This window comes from Lethenteron reissneri, chromosome 49 (genome assembly GCF_015708825.2).
Source record: "Lethenteron reissneri isolate LAM-NWPU_2019-01 chromosome 49, ASM1570882v1, whole genome shotgun sequence".
Lineage (NCBI taxonomy): Eukaryota > Metazoa > Chordata > Hyperoartia > Petromyzontiformes > Petromyzontidae > Lethenteron > Lethenteron reissneri.
This window is the reverse complement of record NC_083827.1, coordinates 7,769,124-7,794,714: the sequence shown is the minus strand read 5'-3', so window position 1 is coordinate 7,794,714 and position 25,591 is coordinate 7,769,124. Positions and strand designations below refer to the sequence as shown.

General features: G+C 50.5%; 1 protein-coding gene across 2 annotated transcripts in view; it reads right to left on the bottom strand.

The window, feature by feature from the left end:
* The window catches only part of LOC133354929 (RNA-binding Raly-like protein), a 170,977-nt gene that overhangs the window by 2,980 nt on the left and 142,406 nt on the right, over positions 1–25,591 (bottom strand). For both annotated transcript variants that reach the window (XM_061572126.1, XM_061572127.1), the window contains exons 6-9: positions 12,436–12,611; positions 11,275–11,388; positions 751–929; positions 150–203 (exon numbers count right to left, since the gene is read on the bottom strand). In XM_061572126.1, the coding sequence (XP_061428110.1) occupies positions 165–203; positions 751–929; positions 11,275–11,388; positions 12,436–12,611 (508 nt within the window). In that variant the 3' untranslated portion in view covers positions 150–164. The remainder of the gene's footprint in view (positions 1–149; positions 204–750; positions 930–11,274; positions 11,389–12,435; positions 12,612–25,591) is intronic.

The window sequence follows — 25,591 nt, the reverse complement described above, 5'->3', positions numbered from 1 at the left end:
TGGCATTTGCCTTCAGCTGCCACTTCTGCTGTTCATAGCTGTGCATAAAAATGCATTGCACGCGTGCGGGGGGTGGGGGAGGTAGAGAACTATAACGTATACGCGGTGATTCATTAACGAATGCAATGAATCGGACGTGATCCGTTTACCCGGAATCGCAGCGGTCACTGTATTCCATCCTGGTCGCATGTGTGGCTGTTCGTCTGCGAGAAGGAGATGTAAAACAACAAAAGGGTAACGATTAGCAAATGCAAGCGTGGACAAAATATACGAAGGAAAAAGGTTCGCCCACGGTAGCCTGTTTAGGGGGGGTCGGGGTGGGGTGGGAAAAGTGCCGTTAGCGAGCAATCGATGAAGGCTCGATTACGGTACACGTGGCCGATGGCTGGGCAGCACCGCGCTCGGCCACTTTTACCTCCCCCCCCCCCCATCGCCGATGTTTGCCATGACGCACCGGGCGCTCGGTTAATGCTGAGTCGACCTAGGGGAGGCTCAGGAGACGTTCGGATAATCGTCAGCGGTGTCGTGGAAACAATTAAGGAGCGCAAATCAGAACGGCGCACGATGTAAAGGCGCTGGCGTGAAAAATAATTAAAGAAAAAAAACCAGCTGGTAATTAACTCGAAGAAATGTTCACGAGCTCCGCAGAAGCTCCAAACTTTTGTAAAAAAAAAATAATTCTTTGGCAGCGCATCGCAACACGGACTTGATAGGGGTCGTCCATAAATGAGGAGCCGCGCGTCACCGCACCAGGCGCTGCTCCCCGGAGGAGCGAGGCTCGGCGAGGCCGTGGTCCTCTCCCTCCGCGACCTCCGGGTTCGCGGCGGCGCCGTCGCTGCGCGCTGCCGCCGGCGCATCCGCGAGCTTGGAGGAGGTCCCAGCGGTGCCAGCGGCGGAGGCTCCCGCAGAGGAGGAGCTACACGACAGACCTGCTCGCACGCACACGTGCAGACGTGCACACACACACACGCGCGCACACATACATGTGCACACGCACACACACGCACACACTCACACACGTGCAGACGTGCACGCACACACACGCACTCACACGCGCACACACACACGCGCACGCACGCGCACACGCGCACGCACACACACGCACGCACTCACACGCGCACGCACTCACGCGCGCGCACACGCGCGCGCACACATGCACACACACATATGCACACACACATATGCGCACGTACGGACACACACGCACACGCACGCACACACGCATTATTAACAGACTGTTGGGGCAAGTGCTGTTAGCGAGCTCTTATGAAGGCCGGCATGGCACGCGAAGGGGGTGGGTGGTCAGCACCACGCCCGGCCGCCTTTGTCTCCCTCGTGGCGATGTTTACTACACACCGCGCCAGGTTCTTATTTGAGACCAAGTCGACCCTGATGGACGCCCAGGACCGGTTCAGATAATCGTCACCGGTGTTGGCCGTGAGCGGGTAATCGAACTCGAGCCGCCGGGTTCGCAACGCAGCGCGCTAACCGCTGCACCACCGCTCATCTGCCCGCGCGCACGGGGATTGCGGACGAGGTGAGCGGGCAGCAGTATTGCCGAAACACTCGACAGCGGAAAGTTACGAAACACAATCTCGCTGTACGTCGCGAAAGAGGCCTTCTACAGCCCCTGTACCAGAGGTCGCAAACGGGGTTTGATTCCTTACCCGTACCCGTACCCGGCCGCACCAGGGTCGCAAACGGGTACCCGTACCCATACCCGGCCGGGTACGGGTACCCGTTCCCTACCCGTACCCTACCAGAAATGAGTGACAAACGGTTACTCACCAGTGACTCACGGCCTACCCGTACCCGTACCCGGCCGCACCAGGGTCGCAAACGGCTACCCGTACCCGTACCCGGCCGGGTACGGGTAGCCGGGTATCGGGTAGGGTACGGGTAACGGGTACCCGGTTGCGACCTCTGCCCTGTACCAAATCCGCTGCACGTGGAGTTTCGCTTGAGCCTACTTCGCCACGCTGGGTCGGCGCGGGTTGCTGAAAGGGGTGCGTCCCATCCTCGGCGAACATCGCCAACGATGTTAGCCGAGGATGGGATTCGAACTGTGGTCACCGCGTCGCCTTCTGAGCTAGCGCTTCCGATGAGCGCGGTTGGCGAGGTACGGTGCGACAGACGTTCAACACGCGGTGCCGTAACACACGAGACAATTCTCCCAAAATCGCACAGACAGGAAAAAAACAACGAAACTGATCCGGGATCCTCAACACACAAACCCGGACTCGCTTCTGAATCTGCACAATGATGTCGGCGTCACATCCCAGAGAGTCGGAGGATTTGTGGCGAGTTGCTCTGGCAAAGTGTTTTGCGAGAAAATGTTTTTAATTTTCGATTTAAAGCTTTCGTGACTGCAGGGATTCATCTTCTCGGTTCTTTCGGTAAAGTCACGTAGAAGAGAAATAATAAAAGAATAAAAATAAAACATAATAAAAAATATAATAATATAATAAAATATTTTATTATGTTTTATTTTTATTATTTTATTATTTCTCTTCTACGTGACTTTACCGAAAGAACCAAGAAGATGTTTTTAATTGTTGTTGCTAGTTTGGGTGACAGCACCGCTGAGTTTGTGTGTGTGCAGCGTGGGGGGCGGGGATGCGGGTGGGGGGGCTGGAATGAACACCTGCTTATGGGCCGTCCATAAATGACGTCACGCGGTTTCGGATGATTTTTGACGAACCCCCCCCCCCCCCCTTCGTCACACGGCGTCACAAAAAGTCAGACCCCCCTCCCCTTCAAATATGACGTCACAATAGCTCTGCCCCCCTCCCTAAATAAATTAAAACATGCTTCAAATCGCTTTAAACCTATTGTCATTGTAGTGCGTATTTAATGTGGCGCTGCACTCCGATGTTGTAGGAGAAAACATTTATTAAAAAGTCTATTTAATTAAGTAGAACGTGTTGTCCATATTTATTTAAAGTTGCGCATTTTTATGTGACGTCACATTTCTCAACCCCCCCCCCCTCGTCACACATCGTCACAAATGTCTGACCCCCCCCCCCCAGGTGCGTGACGTCATTTATGACGGCCCCTTAGCACTTAGACGGTCGACGATACGTTACCGCCCGTCAACTACAAGTCCAGCTCCTGGTCACCGATGACCACTCTGGCCACATTCAATCTGATCCGCCACTTGATCTGGCGAAATGCCACCTGCGAACATTTACGAATCTCAGTTTGCCAAGTGTGGGAGAAGTACAGCCACCTCCGGCGTGAATACGTGGTGACATCATGTCAAGCCGCCTTTCGAAAAACACAAAAACAACAGATGTTTGGCTTCCCGTGTGATATTTTTAATTTTTCCACGGGCCGAATTTATAAACAAGGGCTTATCCACTACTCTGCTCGCGTGCCAAATGATTGCTTTGTCTCAAGACACAATGCAGTTGAACAAATGCAGGATAATATAACAGGATGTATATATATTAATACATTTGTGCTTGACCTTGGGGTTCTGAGTGGATGATTTGTCTTATTAAAATGATTCCGAAGCACAACTGGGGCGAAAGTGGAGGATAAAAACTGGGAGAATAGCAAACATAAAAACAGCTACACGACCGTGTAATTAAAATAATTTCAGATGCTTAATTGACTAGGCCATTAAGCAGACTGCATCGCAGCTGAAGGCTAACCTACATTCTGCACGGAAGATTAAATTGCCGACCCAAAAAGGCTTCGATTTACTCTTTCTTCGTGTTGAGCAGTTTGGCAATCGAGAGGAGCTGCTGCATCAGCAGGTAACAAATAATAATAATGAAACAACAGGTAACCACGCGAAATTATTCCCTTCACATTACAGACGAGTGGTTCTCATTACGCTTTGCGGCTGAGGGTTGAAAAAGCGCAAACGCTTTAGCGCCGTGAGGACTTTTTTTTAAAAAATACGATCCAAAATGAGCACAATTTGAGCGTGAAAGTTGCGTCGCCCCATTGAAGACCGGACCACACTCATCAAAAGGCTTGCCCAAAACACGGCTGATCAACAACAACAAAAAAACAGCGCTAAAAGGTTCGGCCTTGCAGGACGCACGCCCCATCCGCCAGCGACGACGCCGTCGCACGCGACGGGCGTTTTGATCGTAACGTTAAATGCGCTTTAATGTGTCAATCTGTGAAGCGCCCTGTGACTATGTCATTGTGGGCGTCGAGCGAAGTCAGTGCCGCAAAAAACGTTGGACTCGACCCGTTCCGTCCGTGCGGTATCGAGTGTTTGCTTGGTTTTTTTGCCGGGTTTCGTGGGTTCCACTCACACGGCCGATAACGCCTTAATATATGGAGGACTGCTGAGCTTGGGCATTTTTTGGCGTCGATTCAAAACGCCTGGCTGCCATCCAGCTCGTCCGTGGTTCCTCACGCCTCCGAATGATTCCCTCTCTTCTAGAGCGAGCGAATGGTCACTGCGTACGCTCCAAGTTGAAATCATAACAACAATTTTTGTTCCGCCTGAGGACGACCACTTGTGTTGCGATCGAAACGTCGTGATTTATTTTATTTCATACCTACGTACTGAAAGAACCGAAGAGTATTGATCCCTGCAGTCACGAAAGCTTCAAATGAAGATCGAACAATTATAATTATCTGATGATTCACTGGTGAATCAAAACGATAATCAATGAAATGTCAATAACTTAAAACGAATCGAATAGGGTAGCTCTTGACTGCAAACGCGAATTTTGCAGTTTTATAAAAAAAGGAAATACCACTGAAGGGTCCTCGGACGGGCAAACGGACAAAGTGACACAATGTAATATTTTAAATCGGGCACAGAAATGAATAATCTATTGTCTCCACCGAACAAAACGAGCGTCAGCATCCAAGGATGTCAACGGTCACACGCTCGCCGACTTTCGCTGCAAAGTTTCAAAATTGGCACTTTAAACAACAGCAAATGTAATTAAAATGTGATTTCAGTGGCTACGAAGCACCCTATTTTTTAGTTTTGTTTTTAAGAATCGCCGGGGTAATGTGGATTTATGCGTGAGAAGTGTTTTTGTCGCTGCAGTGAAAACTGCGTCTTTCGGCCGTCAATTTGTTTTCGTCGCAACGGTGAGAAATGAAGGCGGCAATATCAGCAGCTCTCGCGAGTAAACACAATTGTGGGGGGAGAAAAAAAGTTACATCAAATAACGAAATATATATTTAAAAAAAAACGGTGAAGAGAAGAAAATAACTAAAATAATAAACACCGAAAAGGAGACACAGCGCTGTTCGGCATCTCAAACCGACGTGATAAATAAGAAATAAAATACGTGGATGTCTGTTTCGCTGCCAAAACAAATAAAATAAAATGTAATTTACTGTCCTTCGGCCCACGGGCCCTGCTGGCCCCAGTGTGTTCCAGCGACGTTCATGGGACGGTGACACGGCCCAAAGACCAGCGCGCTTGCCCTGTGCCGTTGCAAGCGTGATGCAGTTCGAGCCGGCGACCGACCCTGGTTAACCCTTTCCCGTTCAGAGGCAAATGCAAGTTGCGGGGTGCGGGTCCCGTTAACCTCTGAATCTCGGGAACTCGCAAGCGGCTCGGCGTTGATTCAATTTTTTTAGAGGAGGCGTAGTAACGCCGTTGTTTTTAAAGACGTCGCTACTCACCGCAGAGGGACACAGTGACATGACCGCATTCTATGATAGCTGGCGCCAAGCTGGGCCACACGCCCCTCCCCGCTTGGCCTTGTGGGAACCTCGGTACCGATAAAGTGACTTTATTTTCGTTTTTATTCCGGTTTCGTTTTGACGATATGCACGTACATCATCGGAACTGAAGGGGAAGAAAAGCTGGCCAAACGAAGCTAAACTCCGTCTGTTGCATAGTGGACGAAAAACAGTACGGTCCATATTTTGCCAAATATTATAAGTAACTCAGAAATTACCGATTTACTCCAAAGTTTATTTGATTTGATCTCACGGCGTGGCAATTTCTTAAATCCGCTCAGCCGCCTCCGTCCACCCAAATCCATCAGCAGGTCACGTGCAGTGGAGTGCAATGTGGGTGTATACTCCCGTTACTTCTAAGGCGTCTCGCCAGCGTGGGAGAGGCGACCCAAGTGACTCACTCCTCTGGAAGGAGGGGGCCTTTTTAGAGCTCGTCCGAGTGAAGATCCTTCTGCCAGCATGGAATGCAATCGGGCCACTGCAGGGCTCCACCTTTGCCCACATTTTACGACCCAAAATGCACAGCGAACCACGCAGGGGCAGCGGTAATGACCGGGACGGCTCTGTAGAATGTTATTCCTTGCCTCATTACTCCGGGGCTGCTTGGGAAATTTCTTTGTGCCTCGATTATAGAAAAAAAAATGTTATTAGACTGGGGCTGCATGGTGCTTTGTGCCTAATGGCTCACCGTTTTATTATATTTCATGGGAGCTTATGAGAACCGGGAATTCGATAATGCCACACACACACACGTGTGTGTATTGATATACGGTATACACATATATCAAAGGTTCATTGCTGACTTGTATGGCACACCGAGCTTGTGCGTGTGTGTCTATCATTGTGAAGCAGTGGTGTCGCGGTTAACTAATATCCAAGACCAGTGACTGTTATCTGAGCCGGTTGTGGGCCTCTCCTAGGTTGACTCGGCCTCAAATGAGTACCTGGTGCAATGTGTAAACATCGCCACTGGGGAGACAAAGGCGGTCGGGTGTGGTGTTGCCCACCCACCCCCTCGTGTGCTACGCTGGCCCTCATACGTGCTACTCGCTAACAGCACTTGCCCCAAGAGCCTGTTGAGGCTACACGGGGCATCTTTATCTTTGTCTATCATTGGAAGCAAGGAGTCGTTCGCATTCCGTACAGCTGTGGAAACGAAACACAGCGCCGGGAACTTCTTCCTTCAAAAGCACCAGGGCGAAAAACGTCGTGCGCCAATCGGATTGGCAACACGCGCTCACTGCGCGACAACGAATGGCAGACAGCTGTCGAGCACACCCGCGACAACCTACGCACCGTCCCGTTAGGACCGTACATAATTTTGACCTTTCGAGGCATAATCTGCAATTCAATGTATCCGCTGATGTCAACCTATTCATAACGCCAACTGCGGTGAAAATGTACCCCCAACCCCACCTCCCTCCGCCGACCCGAAGTATTCCAAGCGCGAACTCTCCAATTGCGAGTCAGTCGGTCTCTCTGCCATTTCTCTCTCTCTCTCTCCGTCTCCTCTCACTCGAGGAGATCGCATCGCCCGTGCAGCGACAGCGCAAACGGCTCAACCACGACAAATGCGACGCGGCACACCGGCGGTATGCTATGCACACTCGTCAATGAATCAACGATGTCGTACTTTCCGCGACAACGATTCGAGATCGCAATGAAACGTGCGTTCGGAGTATTCGGCATGCTGTGAATTTCCACACGATCATCAGCCGCCTCTCGTCGGGCGATCGTGTGCGATGGCCAGGACGGTCCTGAACAAAGAGCTGTTCAGTGGGGCCTTACTTGCTAAAAAAAAAAAATTGTTAGAAAAGTAAACAAAAACCTTAACGCTGTGGCACAACGAAGCACCAATGGGTGGGGTTTTCACACAAAACTCTTAGTTTTTTCGGTAAAGTCACATAGGTAAAAAATGAAATTAAAATTAATAAAAATAAAATATTACCAAAATAAAAATCACGACGTTTCGGAGGCAACACAAGTCTCCGTCATCAGGTGGGACCGTCACAGCCAGATTTGCTGTATCAAGTGAGCTTGATATAGCAAATCCGGCTGTGACGGTCTCACCTGATCACTTGATGCAGCAAATCTGGCTGTGACGGTCCCACCTGATGACGGAGACTTGTGTTGCCTCCGAAACGTCGTGATTTTTATTTTATTATTATTTTTATTAATTTTAATTAAATTTTTTACCTACGTGACTTTACCGAAAAAACTAAGAGTATGAATCCTTGAAGTCACGAAAGCTTCAAATCTAGAATTTTCACACATTGCCAGTTTTCTACCCACAGCGCCATGCTTTGTTGATAACATCATCATGCCGAGAGATGGGCATGGGGGGGATTATTTGCTTCGGGCCGGACAAAGCGCGTTTGTCTGCGCTGATCGTTACACCCCGACGCAAACTGAGCGCGTTCGTGTGTGTGTGTGTCTGAGAATGGCGCATTAGAAATCCAATTTCCTGACGATATTGTGTTCGTTTGGACGAAACGTATGGGCATTTTTATTCCACTCTCCCCTCTCTCTCTCTCTCTCAGTTCTCCCTCTTTCATCTTCTCTTCTGCTTTCTTCGAATAATAGAAAATACATCTCTTTGCGGGGTGTTTAGAATTTCAAATTTGTAATCCATATTCATACATTAAATTAGAATGTTTTCACATTTGTTATGAACGAGCAATTGCATTTATCTATCCATGGAGTATAGAAACATTATTGACAAACAACAATAACTAAAATTTAGATTTAAAGCTTTCGTGACTGCAGGGATTAATATTATTGGATCTTTCGGTAATGTCACGTAGAAGGGAAAAACCTACACTTAAAAAAAAAATCTTGCTGTGGATTTCACACCTGACGATGATTGCTTGTGTTGCAGTCGAAATGTCGTGAGAATCTTTATTGTTTTATATTTTATTATTTTATCATTTCCCTTCTACGTGACTTTACCGAAATAACCAAGAATAACAATAACTCACTCTATCTCGATTTATATCTGTCATATGTTTGGATGGAGAACCTCTTTCGCCGCCGCACTATATCAGAGGTCATTGACTCTCTCGTCTTGTATATATTAGATGGTTTGGGAAATGGGCCTTTTGCACGATAGTACTCTCTTTTAGACAATGTACACTGATGATGGGTCAATGCCTGAAACGTCGGCCTATTTTATGTTTGCCTGTGTAGCGGTGGTATTCGCGAGGAAAGTGGCGAGTTGATTTTTTTTCTAATTCGTGTTAATGTTTGTTTCTTTCAAAATTGTATTTATTAAGTCCGGAATTCCAGAATTAACGTTACAATCTCACACTGCATCACATGCCTCTTGCGCATGCAGGAGGCTGACAAAGGTCCGTGCCTCTGCGTATCTATAGTCAGTTTTACAACAGCAACAACAGCAAGCTACGCCAAGGTAAATCAACAAGGGCAGGCCACTCGGGCAGAACACACCAATGCATACATATTTTTAAAACAAATTTGGCTCCTATTGATTTCAGCACAAAATGCCACAGAGGTCATTGGTGGGAATAAACATAGCAATTTCTGTCCACAGTCATACGATCCTAATCCTTTACGGTAAAAAAAAATGAATTTTTTTCCCCCTTCAGGTGTGGCTATGGACTATGGCAGGGGTCGGGAACCTTTTTGACTGGGAGAGCCATAAAAGCCAAATATTTCTAAATATAATTCATTGAGAGCCATATAGTATTTTTAACGTATAATAAATTAAATATGTCTTACTTTTAATGCGACTTCTGGTGCTGCATGGTTTTGCTGATGGCCTTGTAGTCTGGTTCATACGTGGTGAGGTTGAGCTTCATGCAGGCGTGACCCGTGAAATTTATCTTCAAAACTAATTTCTGTTTACTTTAAAATGACACAGTATTATTAAACAATATCACAAGTATTTAAAAATCAGTTCCAAACTGATTTTTATTATTATTATTTTTTCCAACTCAAAATTGTCTGGGAGCCTTATGCCGTCACCGGAAGAGCCATATATGGCTCGCGAGCCATAGGTTCCCGACCGCTGGACTATGGGGAGGGCAGGCAATCGTGTGGGGGAGAGAGAGCCGGTCTCGTTGTTGTTGTTGTTGGGGCGAAAGAAAAATGACCAAACGGGCAAGCTGGCCGTGTCCATTTTTCAAACGGTGGTGGAGGGGGGGGGGTCAAAAATGAAAAAAAAAATCATCATTAAGAAATGAAATCGATGAAATGACAGCCGTTTAATCAGCGTCGCCCGAGGGCCTCGTGTTTCCCCCGTAAAAGATTGACAGGAAATTTAAAGGGGTCGCTTGAACCTCTCGCAATGAACTGAGAAATGGTAAAAAACAAACAAAGACAAAGATACCCGTATAGCCTGTGACAGACTGTTTGGGGGCAAGTGCTGTTAGCGAGCAGCGCCTACGAAGGCCTGGACGGCACATGAGGGGGCGAGTGGCCAGCACCAACGCCCGGCCGCCTTTGTCTCCCTCGTGGCGATGTTTACTACACACCGCACCAGGTACTCATTTGAGGCTGAGTCGACCTAGGGGAGGCCCAGGACCGGTTCAGATAATCGTCACTGGTGTTGGCCGTGAGCAGGAATCAAAGTCGGGGTCGCTGGGTTCGTGCGGCAGCATCAATAACCGCAACCGCTCCCCACGCTAGCCTCTACGCTACCGGTTAACAAAAACACACGCGCACATGCACGCACGCACGCACGCCACCTTCAAAAGAACACAAAACCACCAGGAGGCCTTTCAATTTAAATATGCTTTCACAATGAATGTTCTTGTTTGCGAGCGAACTCTTTTAGTTTCGTCTCCTGGAGTTGCTGAGCATAAAAAAAGGCGACGATATCATGTCGAAATTCTACGGAAGATTGAAAGCGTTTTCTTTCACGTGCGTACACCGGCTTAAATCCCAAGTCTCCTTTAACAAAAAGAAAAAAAGATGATTACGATTGCTATGGGCACTTTTAATGTATCCTCATCATGCGCCATGATCAATACGCTGCTGGACGTGGGCCTCCACTGATTTCGCTGCTCCTTAAATTTTGTAGCTCAAAATAAGATATGAATAAAAAATATCTATAATATATGTGTAATGACAGTTGAGTCAACCTACTGTGCGAATGGACTAGTGGCCACGGGAGGTAATGACAGGGGAGTCAGCCTGCAGTGCGAGTGGACTAGTGGCCACGGGAGGTAATGACAGGGGAGTCAGCCTGCAGTGCGAGTGGACTAGTGGCCACGGGAGGTAATGATAGGGGAGTCAGCCTGCAGTACGAGTGGACTAGTGGCCACTGGAAGTAACGACAGGGGAGTCACCCTGCAGTGCGAGTTGACTAGTGGCCACAGGAGGTAATGACAGGGGAGTCAGCCTGCAGTACGAAGGGACTGGACGCTGGCTGTAAATCACCACAGTCCCTTACGTTATGGCAAGCTTCGGGGCTACTTCCTGGAGTCGTGGAGTTCTTCCATTACTCGTACGGTACATTTCATGAAAGCGTGTTTAAAAAAAGGTATTTTTAAATATTGCTTATTTCTGTTTGCCTCGTTTATCGCAAGTTATTTTTTGCGCGTCGCCTTTCGGCGTCGGCCACGCGCGAACCAAACCCACCGTTCTGAGGTCTCTGCTCCTTCTCGATCTTCTCCAGATTCTCCAGGAGCGAATCGATGCGGAACTTCACCTGCCGCAGCTCCCCCTTGATGGCCTGCAGACTCAGGGCCCGCACTGCCAGAGGCGCGCGACAGAGAGAGAGAGAAGCAGCAGGGAGGCCACGGCAGGGATTACTCGGACACCACTTGCACCGACGGCGAGGCACGGCGCACTCGTGGCACGGGCAGCAGAGGTCGCAACCGGGTACCCGATACCCCTGCCCGATACCCGGCTACCCATACCCGGCCGGGTACGGGTACCCGTTTGCGACCCTGGTGCGGCCGGGTACGGGTACGGGTAAGGAATCAAAACCCGTTTGTGAGCTCTGACGGGCGGTTTCCCCACCGGGATATTTGCCGGGTCGAGCCGTGGAATAAAAAAAAAACCGTGATGCGCGAGGCCTCACGAGACATCGGAATCTGGCACAGGGGCTGCGTGTGACGCCATCAGCGGCACAGCACGGGCTTCTGCGGTGGAAAAAGACAAGCCCAGCACGCCTCTTTTGGACCCGTGCTGGGCTAGCTTGGCACAGCGCTGGCGTGGCGCGAGCGGCGTGTCAGTACACAAAGGGGTAGAAACTCACACTGCCACCCACCACCCAGCCGCTTGCACTCCGTGTGGTTTGGCTTCCTGGAAAGTGAGCAGGACCAATCGAGCAATCAACGGACCGACCGACCGATTGTGCCACGGTGGCGAGATATTATCTCTCGCGCCTGGTATGCAGGAGATCGTGGGTTCAATCCCGACCCTGACACCTGCTGTATATGTGGGAATTTGCATGTCTCTCTCACCGTGGTCGTCCACCGGTTTTCCCCTCCACATTAAGAATCAACGTGTGCTTAGAATATTTGTTTGTTATACATTTCCACGCGATAAGCCACTCCGTTGAGCTATCATATGTGATAGGCTTCTGAAAAAGAGCTATTTAGCAGCTCAGTAGGGCCTTACCCGGTAAAAAAAAAATAGTTTCATAGATCGGATGACCGACCGACTGACCGACTGACCGGCCAAGCATCTGCTGCATCGACAAGGAGAGAAAGAATAACAGCGCTTGCTGCTGGGGGCCAGGGGGGTGGGGGTTGCAAGGGAGGGGGGGTGGCGGTGGGTGGGGGGGGGGCTCACGTTTGGGCGCGGGGGCCGCGGTGCCAGTGATGGTGGAGCGTGGGCCGCCCTTCATGGGGAAGCCGCCCTTGCCCCGGCGTGGCGGAGCCGGCGCCGAGATGCGGGGCCGCTTGGCCGGCAGCAGGGCCAGCGGCGGCAGCGGCGGCGGCGGTGCCTGCACGGGGAACTCGTAGAGCCTGGCGGGGTGGTGGACGGACGCAGCGGCAGCAGCAACCGTCAAACCCGGCGAGAGCTTACCGAACGAGCCGAATGCAGCGACTTGATAAAAAAAAATGTAAGCAACATTTTTCTATTTATTTTAGCAGGTAATGCCCCTGCTGAGCTGTGGACTGTAGCTCTCATTCAGAAGCGACCTGGCCACAGATGTTAGCTCAGAGAAGTGGCTCATCACGCGGGCATTTACGGCAGGCAAATGCTCCAAACGCGTGACGTTGATTCTAAATGTGGAGGGGAAATCCACGCGACCACGGGGAGAGACACGCAAACTCCAAATATACAGCAGGCGTCAGGGTGGGGATCGAGCCCACGGCCTCCTGTATACCGGGCGAGGTAGTTAACATCTCCTCGCCACCGTGGCGCTTAACAGCAGCCTCAAGCGAAATGACGCTGTAACGTGGCCGTTACGAAGCCCTTTGTGATAGAGGCGCAGCCCCGCAAACTGCCGGCTTACGCCACCCGCTGGCGGAACGGACTCCACTACGAGAGGGATCTCAAGATAGAGAGAGAGGAGAGCGCTTCTAAAATGCGCATCGGAAGACGTTTTGAACGGAGGTGTGAGTACCCATACTTTACCCCACCAAGTGTGACGACTAACTGTGGTGCACTCTTCTTGTTTCTTTCGGTAAAGTCACATGAAATTGAAATAATAAAATAATAAAAGTAAAACATAATAAAATAATTCTCACGACGTTTCGGCCACAACGCAAGTAGCCGTCCTCAGGTGAAGAACAGGTCTGTCTCCCCGACAGACCTGTTCTTATGTTTTTACTTATATTATTTTATTATTTCAATTCTACGTGACTTTACCGAAAGAACCAAGAAGATGAATCCCTGCAGTCACGAAAGCTTTAAATCGAAATTGTGGTGCACTCATTTATTCAGATGCGAGGTGGGGGGCGGGGGGTTAACCGATGCACAGTGTGAGCAAAGCAATTGCAGGGTTGCTCCTTTAACCTCATGCAATTAACAAAGCCAATATTAATAGGCAGAATATGCATCTTTGGAATGGCGGTACCCGCATATACCTGGCACACACCACGTGCATAAGATACTATTGAGCTAAAGAATGTTGTTAAATTATATCTAGAAATCTATTTATTATATTTAAAAAACTATATTAATTGATAAAGGTTGTGTGTGTTTTGGTGTGAACACACTGACACTTAAAATAACCCCTTTTCAATTATTATTTTAAAATGTTAATTAAATTAGTTGCGTTTTTGGGATAAAACAATTCCTGGAATGTACGACACCTTGAGACGACTTGTGAAACACGTTATGTAAGTGTTAATTGTATTTCCGGGATTATTAGCATTATTATTTGTAAACTGCGAATGAAAAAAAATGCAGTTGGCAATCGTGCACTGTCAACCGTGAACGACAAAACAACACTAAGAAAACATCAATATCTAATAACAACGTTTCGAGCGATGACCCTTCTTAGACAATATCTTTCATAGACTTATTTGCGACATGCTCATTTTTAGCCGATATGTTATCTCCCTCGCCTGCGAGGCAGCCTTAACAGACTGTTGGGGCGAGTGCTGTTAGCCAACACCGAAGGCCGGCACGGCACACGAGGGGCTGAGTGGCCAACACCACGCCCGGCCGCCTTTGTCTCCCCAGTGTCGATGTTTACACACCGCACCAGGTAGTCATTTGAGGCTGAGTCGACCCAGGGGAGACCCAGGACCGGTTCATATAATCGTCACTGGTGTTGGCCGTGAGCCGGAATCGAACTCGGGTCGCCAGGTTCGTAGCGCAGCGCGCTAACCGCTTCACCACCGCTCCCCACGTACACCCCACGTACACACACCCCCCACGTACATACACACAAACCCCACGTACACACACACACCACAGGAGCACACACATCCCACGTACACACACAAACCCCACGTACACACACACCCCAGGTACACACACATCCCACGTACACACACACAGCTCACGTACACACACAAACCCCACGTACACACACACCCCACGTACACACACACACCCCCCACGTACACACACACAGCCCACGTACACACACACCCCACGTACACACACACACAGCCCACGTACACACACAAACCCCACGTACACACACACCCCACGTACACACACACACAGCCCACGTACACACACAAACCCCACGTACACACACACCCCACGTACACACACCCCCCACGTACACACACACACACCCCACGTACACACACACCCCACGTACACACACACACAACCAACGTTCATACACACACACGCGCGCGCGCAGACGCACACAGACGCGCTGCGTGCAAACACGGCGGAGGGCCGAGCCGCCCCTAATTTAAATGTAAATCTCCGCTCGCCTTCCTCGCGTGCCGAGCGAACCAAACAAAACGGAGGGAGCGCGCCTTCCCGAACAATGGGAAACGCGGACCGCGAGCGAAACCGCGCGACTCACCGCCGCCGTCGCGAAACGCAAATTATTTCTTTCAATTGTGTACCGCTCGGGCGCAAGAGAGTTCCAGAAAAAAAATATAAACAAACGAGGAGGAAGGAGGGAAATAAGGTGCGTGGGTTGTTGTTGTCGCTGTTGTGGCTGTGGTGGTGGTGGTGATAGGTGCTGGAGAAGAGACGGAGCTGATGTGGTACAGGAGGATGTGGGGCTGGGTGGACCAGCGACGTCAAGGTCGGCCTCTGTGGAGGAGGAGGAGGCTCGTGAAGGACGCCGCTACTGGGCAGTCGGGAGGCAGTCGCCCTCCAGCATTAGCGGAGGGCGTAGGAGCCACGCTCACAACAACGATCGAAGCACCGGGCGGCTAAAACGGTACAAGTTTGGCACAGTAGGGGGACACAGGTGGTGCATCTGCCAGTTATCTCCGTGAGCCCGTGTAAGCAGGATCTGTCCTGTGACCTGTCAGCAGCAAATCATCGACACTTCACGTGGCCCCAAAGTGCTCCTCGCCTTGCCAAAGCGCCGTGGTGGCGTCACCGCCACTTAGTGGCGGTTGTTGTTGTTGTTGCTGCTGCTGCTGTTGATGGGGATGCAGCGGTGAAGGCTGGCGAAGCTGGCTGTCCCCGGGAGCCACTCTCCTGCCAGTCCGGGAAACTTGTAGAATCTTACCCGCGCCAGGTGTGCCAATTAGCGCCGGGACTCGACGGCTCGCCAATTAACCACCTCTGTTCGCCGCACCTGGCGCGTGACCTCACGTAGCCCGCCCCCCACCCCGTCATCCCACCTGTGTAGGGTCATCCTCCACGACCCTGATGCCTGCTGGATATTTGGAGTTTGCGTGTTTCTCTCTCTCTCTCTCATCATCATCACGGTAGCTAGGAGATGTTAACTACCTCTCCCGGTATACAGGAGATCGTGGGTTCGATCCAGACCCTGATGCCGGCTGTATATTTGGAGTTTGCGTGTCTCTCTCTCTCTCATCATCATCACGGTGGCTAGGAGATGTTAACTACCTCTCCCGGTATACAGGAGATCGTGGGTTCGATCCCGACCTTGACGCCTGCTGCATATTTGGAGTTTGCGTGTCTCTCTCTCATCATCATCACGGTAGCTATGAGATGTTAACTACCTCTCCCGGTATACAGGAGATCGTGGGTTCGATCCCGACCCTGACGCCTGCTGCATATTTGGAGTTTGTGTGTCTCTCTCTCATCATCATCACGGTGGCTAGAAGATGTTAACTACCTATCTCGGTATACAGGAGATCGTGGGTTCGATCCTGACCCTGACGCCTGCTGCATATTTGGAATTTGTGTGTCTCTCATCATCACGGTGGCTAGGAGATGTTAACTACCTCGCCTAGTATACAGGAGATCGTGGGTTAGATCCCGACCCTGACGCCTGCTGCATATTTGGAGTTTGCGTGTCTCTCTCTCTCATCATCATCACGGTAGCTAGGATATGTTAACTACCTCTCCCGGTATACAGGAGATCGTGGGTTCGATCCCGACCCTGACGCCTGCTGCATATTTTGAGTTTGGGTGTCTCTCTCTCATCATCATCACGGTGGCTATGAGATGTTAACAACCTCGCCTTGTATACAGGAGGTCGTAGGTCCGATCCCGACCCTGACGCCTGCTGCATATTTGGAGTTTGTGTGTCTCTCTCTCTCATCATCATCACGGTAGCTAGGATATGTTAACTACCTCTCCCGGTATACAGGAGATCGTGGGTTCGATCCCGACCCTGACGCCTGCTGCATATTTGGAGTTTGTGTGTCTCTCTCTCATCATCATCACGGTGGCTATGAGATGTTAACAACCTCGCCTTGTATACAGGAGGTCGTAGGTCCGATTCCGACCCTGACGCCTGCTGCATATTTGGAGTTTGTGTGTCTCTCTCTCATCATCATCACGGTAGCTAGGATATGTTAACTACCTCTCCCGGTATACAGGAGATCGTGGGTTCGATCCCGACCCTGACGCCTGCTGCATATTTGGAGTTTGTGTGTCTCTCTCTCATCATCATCACGGTGGCTATGAGATGTTAACAACCTCGCCTTGTATACAGGAGGTCGTAGGTCCGATTCCGACCCTGACGTCTGCTGTGTATATTTGGAGTTTGCGTGTCTCTCTCTCATCATCATCACGGTGGCTATGGGATGTTAACAACCTCGCCTTGTATACAGGAGGTCGTAGGTCCGATTCCGACCCTGACGTCTGCTGTGTATATTTGGAGTTTGCGTGTCTCTCTCTCTCCCCGTGGTCGGTGGATTTTTCTCCGGGTCCTCCAGTTTTTCCCCTCCACTTTTAGAATCAACGTGAGTTCATAGTAATGTGGCTGCTATAAATGTGCACGTGATGAGAAGCCACTTCGTTGAGCTATCATCTGTGACAGCCAGGTCGCTTCTGAACAAGAGATAACGCAGCTCAGTGGGGCCTCACCTGGTAAAACAAAAAAATGTGAATAGTTCATGTACCTCTTAAATCACATGCATCGTAGAATGCATCATCGAGCAGTTCGGCTGCTTGCTGTGCCTGTGCGAACGGAGTTGTGATTCTCTTACTGCCGTACAGTCAGTCCCTTGTCACTCCTGTATCGCCACTACTTATTGTTCTGATCGACGTTGTGCCTCGATGCTTTCGCCCATGTCACGCGTTTGTTCCACTAAAACCGACTCGATCACACTCTCACCCGTCCTGTGTTCAACCACCGCTCTGCAGAAGCCAGCAACTTCAACGCCATTCCGCTTGCTTCGCACTTGCCCCGCTCAATTCCCTCGAGTCCCAATAGCCTTGCTCTGTTAGACAAACGTGCTCGTTCGCTTTGGAACTTTCCTCCCATTAGCCTCACGTCAACAATCTCCCGTAACCTGGCTCAGTGCAATGCGCGCGCGAGCTTTAATCTGCCGTACGATAATAATCATCATTGCTCTCCGTCATTGGCCACGCCGCATTTGTTGACCTTTGACCCACGTGCTCGCACCTCCGATTAGCGCGGGTGGCTACGTACGGTGTGAAAGAAGTTCAACATACATATACGTACAAACATCTGTGCTAACAAAGCTAAAAAAACGGCACCCCTTGGGAAGGCCAAAGCAACGTTTGCGGCACTCAGCATCCGGAGCGCTCCGATTTGTTGTTCGGTTCGGGTTGTCGTAGCGCGCGTTGTTTGGCGCGACGTCTGACGTGCAGCTATTTGTTCTGAATTATGCGCCCGAAAAAGCTCCCGGCACGTGGAGCGAAACGTCGGTCGTCGTGCCGGGGAGCACACGCACGGCTCGACCTTAGAACGCACCGCGAGCATTGAACCGTTCTGTTCCTAGACCCCATCGCAGCATTGAACAGTTCTGTTCCTAGAACACACCGCAGCATTGTATCGTTCTGTTCCTAGACCCCATCGCAGCATTGAACGCGCTTCCGCGGCCGTCTGGAACGCTCTTCCTTCCGATGTTATGAAACCACTTGAGCCGTGGAATTTGAAGTCATCATCTAGATTGATGGACTAATTTATTTAAAACTACTTTTGTATTTCGTTTCTTGTCCATCCCTGGCACCTCCGATTAGCATGGTTGGCTACGTACGGTGCGAAAGAAATTCAACATACACGCAGTACAACCGCGTGTGGAAGGACCCTTCACCGTGGCTCGTAGACGCTACGTACATCATGATCATTGTTCGCACTTTCGCTCATCGCCCGTTGTCAATCCACTGCTGCATTAAGGCTTCCCCCCGACGCTGCGTTACGGGGCCGTTGTTTGACCATACTTCACCACGCTGGTCAGTGGGGTTTTGCAACAAACCAGAGAGGGTCACATGCCCGCAACGTCTGGCAAGTCGCAAGAATTGGTTCAAGCGAGTCTGGTCTCTTGCTGCTGATGATGATGACGATGACGAGACACTACGTCAAAACCGATACAGAGTTTGCTTGTACTGAACAAATTATGAAATTTATGAACCACCATAAGAAAGGCTCTGTGGCTGACAGGATGTGTAGAAAAAAAAACTATTGTTGATGTGCGCTGATGAATTTACACGGGGCAAGGGTGAGCGTCAGACTGCAATGGGAAGACATTCTCCCTACCCCCCCCCCCTCACCGTGATGAGTCTGTACCATTTCCAAACTCAAGAGGTTGCAACGCCGATTGGCCACGGTGGCTAGGAGATGTTTACTACCTCGCCCGGTACACAGGAGGTCGTGGGTACGATCCCGACCCTGACGCCAGCTGTATATTTGGAGTTTGCGTGTGCGTTTCTCTCTCTCATCATCATCACGGTAGCTAGGAGATGTTAACTACCTCTCTCGATATACAGGAGATCGTGGGTTCGATCCCGACCCTGACGCCTGCTGCATTTTTGGAGTTTGTGTGTCTCTCTCTCATCATCATCACGGTGGCTAGAAGATGTTAACAACTTCGCCTTGTATACAGGAGGTCTCTCTCCTGGTGGTCGCGTGGATTTTTCTCCGGGTCCTCCGTTTTTTCCCTCCACATTTAGACTCAACATCACGCGTTTAGAGTGTTTGTCTGCTGCGAGACATTTGCACGTGGTGCACTACTTCGTTGAGCTATACTCTGTGATAGCCATGTCGCTTCTGAAAAAGTGATGTATAGCTCAGTGGGGCCTCACCCAGTAAAATGAAATAAAATATTTTTTTGTTTAATAGTTTATAGTTTACAGCTCCCCGCAGTTTGGGTTTGATAGTTGGCATTGGGGAGGTGGGAGGGGGGCAGGTGGGAGGAAGGGAGGGCACTGATGCATGGAGGAGAGAGAGCGAGATATCTTTCGTTTATTGTGTCACCAAATACGTCGTCGGCCGTGAACGTGCACGCAGACACATCTCCCATTCTCCGCGTGCGCGCGCCATCGTCAACGCCGCAATATTTGGCGGCAGCACAGTTGGCACGAAGCGGTGGTAACAACTTGCGCCTGGGGTTGATTCCAGACCAGGGGTGCCTTTCCGCGTTGTGTTTTTTAAAAAACATTTCTTCGTATTATCTTATCTAGGATTTTAGACAATAGCGCTTTTGTCAAAGCGTTCGTTTCTCCATTTCGTGTTTCAGTCCGCTTGTCCTGGTGAGGGTGGCAGTGGCAGCGTGTTGAGTAAGGTGGTCCAGACCTCCCTTTCCCTGGGGACAGACTCCAGCACTACACTACGAAGAACAAGAGTATAACCATCCCACTCCCTGCCACACCGGCATCGTACCTGCCCCTCACACTTCTTCTTGCGGGGGTGGTGGGCCCACCATTACGGTGCCACGAGGCTATTTCGAGCCTAGGCCCGACCGGGTTACGTGGGCCACCCGCCCACTAGGCGCTTGCTTGCGACCACCACACCCCCAGGCTTGGCTCCAGGAGTGTGATATTTGTATTGTTTAACAATTCGTGAGATGATTTTTTTGGCCCGTTATTTATCTGGAACCTCCCCATCGGACCTCTTCGCCAAGGGAGACCCTACCGGGAATACACGACTCCAGGCGACGTAGCTCTGAGGGTCATTGGGACACACAAACCCCACCATGAAAGTGATAAATTGTACATTAATATCGTCTGATGGGGAAATGCGATGGGGTTTGAGTGTTGGGGGGTGGGGGATAATGGATGGCAAGGATGGGTGATGATAGGGAAAGGGAGGGGCGAGGTTAGGAAGGGGAAGGATGGTGAAGGTTTTAAGGATGAGGACAGAAAGTAGTAGAGGGATACGCTATTGAAAGAATACGAGCCTTTTTGTATGGCTTTCCCCACCTGTCCCACGTGAGTTTCCTCTGATGGGGTTCTCCGGTTTCCTCTCATTGCTAAAACACCCCCCCCCACCTCCCTCCTACCCACCCACACAACGTAATTGGTATTGGCAATACATCCCAATGTAGCGGAACCCTCCTGAAAAAAATAATCTTCTAATCTTTGAGACTCAGTTCAGCGTGGCTGTCCCGGAGTTAATAAACAAACGAGCAAATATGTATCGCGCTAACACAACAACATCAACAACAAACAACAACAGTATTTGCCAGGCGCCCAAAAAAAATAGCGGCCTATTTGCTCTCTCTCACGTGAAACATCAGCCAATTTCAGCAACGGCCTTAAGAGAGATTAAAAAAAAAACCCACACACATTCAGAACAATTTCATCCGGCACCAGTGCTAATATAATTGCTTAATTTCTGCTAATGCACTGGGGAGACCATTTATTGCACGATTATCTCAGGAATGACAAAACGTTCCGATCAGTCGGCCGAAGCGATTTCCCCGCTCTGCGTTGCATGCAGCGGCGCTCTCCGCAAAGGGCGAGCGCGTTGGGAACGCTTCGCCCGTGCCGGCCGGGGCAGGGTCGCCTGCCCACACACCGCCCCTCCCATTAGCACAGTTGGCTACGCACGATGCTAAGAAGTCAAATATACATACACACTGCTACCCATAGATTAACACTGCCCATAGATTAACACTACGCATAGACTCAACTCTGCCCATAGACTAACACTACCCATAGACTCAACTCTGCCCATAGACTAACACTACCCATAGACTCAACACTGTCCATAGATTTGTGATGCCGCCGCCGCGAAGCCGTTCGGCAGGCACCAAATCCCCGACCTCGCCACCACCAAGCAACGGAGCCGACCCCGCGTCCCCCTCACCTCACCTCACATGAACACACCCGCACTCATTTCCCCCCCCCCCCCCCCCCCCCATAGAGCGCCGAGGGGAGGTCGCCTGGCCAACCGGTTTTTATCCGAGAGACCCTTATCGGGATTAATTCTCACGGTTTCTGGCGATCAGGGAATTGGATGACCTCCCCCGTGCTACGTGGCACCGCGGCGCTGCGACCAGCCTTAATATGGTGTGGTCGCGGCGTGGGGCATTCGGCCACCGCGGTTGAGGCGCATTTCCCCCCACACACACCCCCACGAGTCGACGGGGCAAGCAGGGGAGGCACGGGACAGCATGAATAGCGGGATCACAGGGGCTGTTGCGCATAGTCATGGAGGGTTGGGATAATTGCGCTTGAGCGCGCAGGCCCCATTGTTAGGGAGGGTAAGGGGTTAATTAGGATGTACGCCGCCAACGTCGCTCACTGATTAGCATATCAACAGCGCCCGGAACCGCCGTGCGCGGGCTCGGGGTGCGCGAGCCCATTGTTCAGCGCAGCATCCCCTTTGAGGTAGGGAGGATAAATAGAGGAGCGCAGAGGGGAAATGGCTCTCTTCTCGCCAGCGCCAGGCGACAGGACGCTCTCCAGTCCAGCGACCCGATCGTCCGTGAGACGCATCGAGGTACGCTGCGAGCACGGGATCAACGAACCGCCGTGGGCATCCAGCAGGGAGTAAGTAGGTGAATTAGAATCATAGCAGATAAATCGGGAATAGGTATAAAGGTATCAGCGTAGGCCAGCCTCGTCGACTCACTGATTTAACATTAAATTACCAGGTATCAGATAATAAATCATTAATAGCGAAGCGTGGTCTCGCGTGATATTGTCGTGCAGTGTGAGCGTGTGGGTGCGCGTGTGTACACTGTGGTTCACCACGTGAGTGAGCGCTGCGTAGAGCGGCGCACGAGTGGGTGTCGCGTGTGTGCAGGTGTGTGCGCTCGTAGTGTGGGGGAAGGGGTCGGTGCGTCCGCAGGTCCCCGCTCCGTCTGTCGCCGCCGGGACTTGCGCAGTGTGAGGGCAGAGTCGTTCGCCCTCCGACCCCTGACCCCCGTTTAATAGAGCGTGATCCGTGGAGAGACAACGCAGCGTCTGCAGGTGAACGAGGGTGTGCGGCGAGCGATGCCTCTCACACGAGCTCGCGGAGGGACGGACCAGGGAGGGGAGCCGTCGGGCGATGAGCCCAGCGACGGCAGCAGCTGCTCCTGAGCAGCGAGGGGTCGGCGCACGGCGGAGCCCCTGCCATAGGCACGGAGCAGGGAGGGACTTCGGGGACCAGCGGCCCCAACAGATTAACACTGCCCATAGACGCAACACTGTCCACAGACTAATACTACCCATAGACTCAACACTGCCCATAGATTAACACTACCCGTAGACTCAACTCTGCCCATAGATTAACACTGCCCATAGATTAACACTGCCCATAGACTCAACACTGCCCATAGATTAACACTACCCATAGACTCAACTCTGCCCATAGACTAACACTACCCATAGACTCAACACTGCCCATAGACTCAACACTGCCCATAGACTAACACTACCCATAGATTCAACACTGCCCATAGATTAACACTACCCATAGACTCAACACTGCCCATAGATTAACACTACCCATAGACTCAACTCTGCCGATAGACTAAGACTACCTATAGACTCAACTCTGCCCATAGACTAACACTGCATATAGAATCAACTCTGCCCATAGACTAACACTACCCATAGACACAACACTGCCCATAGACACAGCACTGTCCATAGACTTAACACTGCCCATAGATTAACACTACCCATAGACTCAACTCTGCCTATAGAATAAACATTACCCATAGACTCAACACTGCCCAAAGATTCAACACTGCCCATAGACTCAACTCTGCCCATAGACTAGCACTACCCACAGACTCAACACTGCCCATTGACTCAACACTGCACCTCCGATTAGCACGGTCGGCAACGTACGGTGCGAAAAAAGTCCAACCATAGACTCACATCGACATACATACACACACCCCATCCACCCATGATATATTTGAATATCAGCTCCTCCGCTAGCAATCTCCCGGAGTGCCACGCCAAGACGTTCTCTTGCCACTCCTCTCCCCGTGTCTCTTTCTCCGTGTCATTCCCCCAGCGTGCATTGCGCCTCCACGCTTCTTTGCGCACTTTATTTTTTTTTCCCGTTTCACCGACTTTGTCACCATCTGCGTTTTTTTTCTCCCCGACGGAAATCTGCCACGTGTCATTATAATTATACACCGTCATTGTAATGGAAAAAATTGCTTACAGCGCATCTATCGATCCGCTGCTGGATGAAGGCCTACCCACGCCGCGTCGGACACGGTGGTCGTTTGACCATACTTCACTACGCTGGTCCGTGTTGGGTTGACGAAGCGGAGGGGGCGGAGGCCAGGATCGGTTTTCAGACATCACACGCCACTGAATTAGCCGTGGCTGGGAATATCATTTTTTAACCATTTGTATGTTGCCAGCTAAGGCCCACCGAGCTATGTAACTCTTAAATTTCGATTTAAAGCTTTCGTGACTGCAGGGATTCATCTTCTTGGTTCTTTCGGTAAAGTCACGTAGAATGGAAATAATAAAATAATAAAAATTAAACATAATAAAATAATTCTCACGACGTTTCGGCCACAACGCAAGCAGCCTCCCCGACAGACCTGGTCTTCACCTGAGGATGGCGTTGTGGCCGAAACGTCGTGAGAAATAATTTTATTATGTTTTATTTTTATTATTTTATTATTTACATTCTACGTGACTTTACCGAAAGAACCAAGAAGATATGTAACTCTTGTTCACCTGACACTCATCATTTGTGATAGCGCAACGAAGCGGCGCATCACGTGTGGATGTAGAGCAGACAAATACTCTAGACTCGCGTTGAGTCTAAATGTGGAGGGAACAACTGGAGGACCCGGAGAAAAATCCACGCGACCACGGGGAGAGAGAGAGAGACACGCAAACTCCAAATGTACAGCAGCAGGCGTCAAGGTCGAAATCGAACCCACGATCTCCTGTATACCAGGCGAGTAAGTTAACATCTCCTCGCCACCGTGATGATGATGATGAGAGAGAGACACGCAAACTCCAAATATACAGCAGGCGTCAGGGTCGAGATCGAACCCACGATCTCCTGTATACCAGGCGAGTAAGTTAACATCTCCTCGCCACCGTGATGATGATGATGAGAGAGAGACACGCAAACTCCAAATATACAGCAGGCATCAGGGTCGAGATCGAACCCACACTCTCCTGTATACCGGGCGAGGTAGTTAACATCTCCTAGCCACCGTGATGACGATAAGAGAGAGAGAGAGAGACACGAAAACTCCAAATATACAGCAGGCGTCAGGGTCGAGATCGAACCCACGATCTCCTGTATACCAGGCGAGTAAGTTAACATCTCCTCGCCACCGTGATGATGATGATGAGAGAGAGACACGCAAACTCCAAATATACAGCAGGCATCAGGGTCGAGATCGAATCCACGATCTCCTGCATACCAGGCGAGGTAGTCAGCATATCCTAGCCTCCGTGATGATGATGAGAGAGAGACACGCAAACTCCAAATATACAGCAGCAGGCGTCAGGGTCGAGATCGAACCTACGACCTGCTGCTCAGCACACCCGTGTTGGTGAGAGGGGCTTGCTGCTCAGCACACCCGTGCTGGTGAGAAGATGGCGCTGATGATGGTAGCCTCAGCCAGTTTGTGGGCCCTGTTGTGTCTTGTTTTGTCTGTTAATTCAGTGTTCTGCCAAGATTTTCGGAGTTCTTTGACAAGAGACGAACTTCTAAACATCAGGGAAACAACTCCTGTGGACTTATTTCCCACTTTTCTGCTTC